Source organism: Tupaia chinensis, unplaced genomic scaffold (genome assembly GCF_000334495.1).
Source record: "Tupaia chinensis unplaced genomic scaffold, TupChi_1.0 Scaffold145907_1, whole genome shotgun sequence".
NCBI lineage: Eukaryota > Metazoa > Chordata > Mammalia > Scandentia > Tupaiidae > Tupaia > Tupaia belangeri.
In genome coordinates this window covers 925,824-926,464 of record NW_006205765.1, presented here as the reverse complement: position 1 = coordinate 926,464, position 641 = coordinate 925,824, and the positions used below count along the sequence as shown (strand labels likewise).

The 641-nt window shown below is 69.4% G+C and overlaps 1 protein-coding gene across 1 annotated transcript in view; it reads right to left on the bottom strand.

The window, feature by feature from the left end:
• OBSL1 (obscurin like cytoskeletal adaptor 1) overlaps positions 1-641 on the bottom strand; it is a gene marked incomplete at its 5' end in the record, with an annotated part of 31,019 nt that overhangs the window by 17,133 nt on the left and 13,245 nt on the right. Inside the window, 2 exon segments of the mRNA XM_006168669.2 lie at positions 6-212; positions 386-608. Of these exon segments, the coding sequence (XP_006168731.1) occupies positions 6-212; positions 386-608 (430 nt within the window).

The following is a 641-nucleotide window of genomic DNA, read 5'->3' as shown; positions in this document are numbered from 1 at the left end:
CCCGCTCCGTGCCCCCCGCACCCGCAGCACCTGCCTTGCCCCGGCCTGCTGCAGCTGCACCCGCCCCTGGCTCGCCAGTCGCTCCCCGTCCTTGTACCAGCGCACAGGGCCCCCCGGCCCGGAGAGGTACACCACCAGCTCTAGGTCCCCGCCTGGGGTGCTTCGAACCCTCGTCTGGGCTGCCTCGGGGGCCACCACCCGCACGGGGGGCTCTGTGGGGTCAGAGCTGGGGGTCACCGGAAGGGAGAGGCTCAGGGGCTGCAACAGGGCAATGGGAGGCAAGATGGGGAAAGGTCTTAAGAGGAGGGCCAAGGACTGGACAAGTCATGCCAGAGAGTGGGGAACCCGTGGGGGGCTTGGGGTGCCACTCTCAGGCTATACTCACCAGCCACTTGGACGGTGAAGCTGAGGTTCGGGGCCCCAGGGGCTGCCCCAGACTGGCAGGTGTAGAGGCCTGCGTGGGCTGGGTCTGCAGCCCGGATGCAGAGGACACGGCGGGGGCCCTCAGCTTGGAGCTCCAGGCCTTCACCCTCCTGCAAGGGCTTCCCATTGTGGCTCCAGAACACAGGGGCGTTGGCCCGGGACAGTTCACAGCTCAGCACCACTGGCTCCCCACGCGGCACACCCGGGGGGGAGGGGGG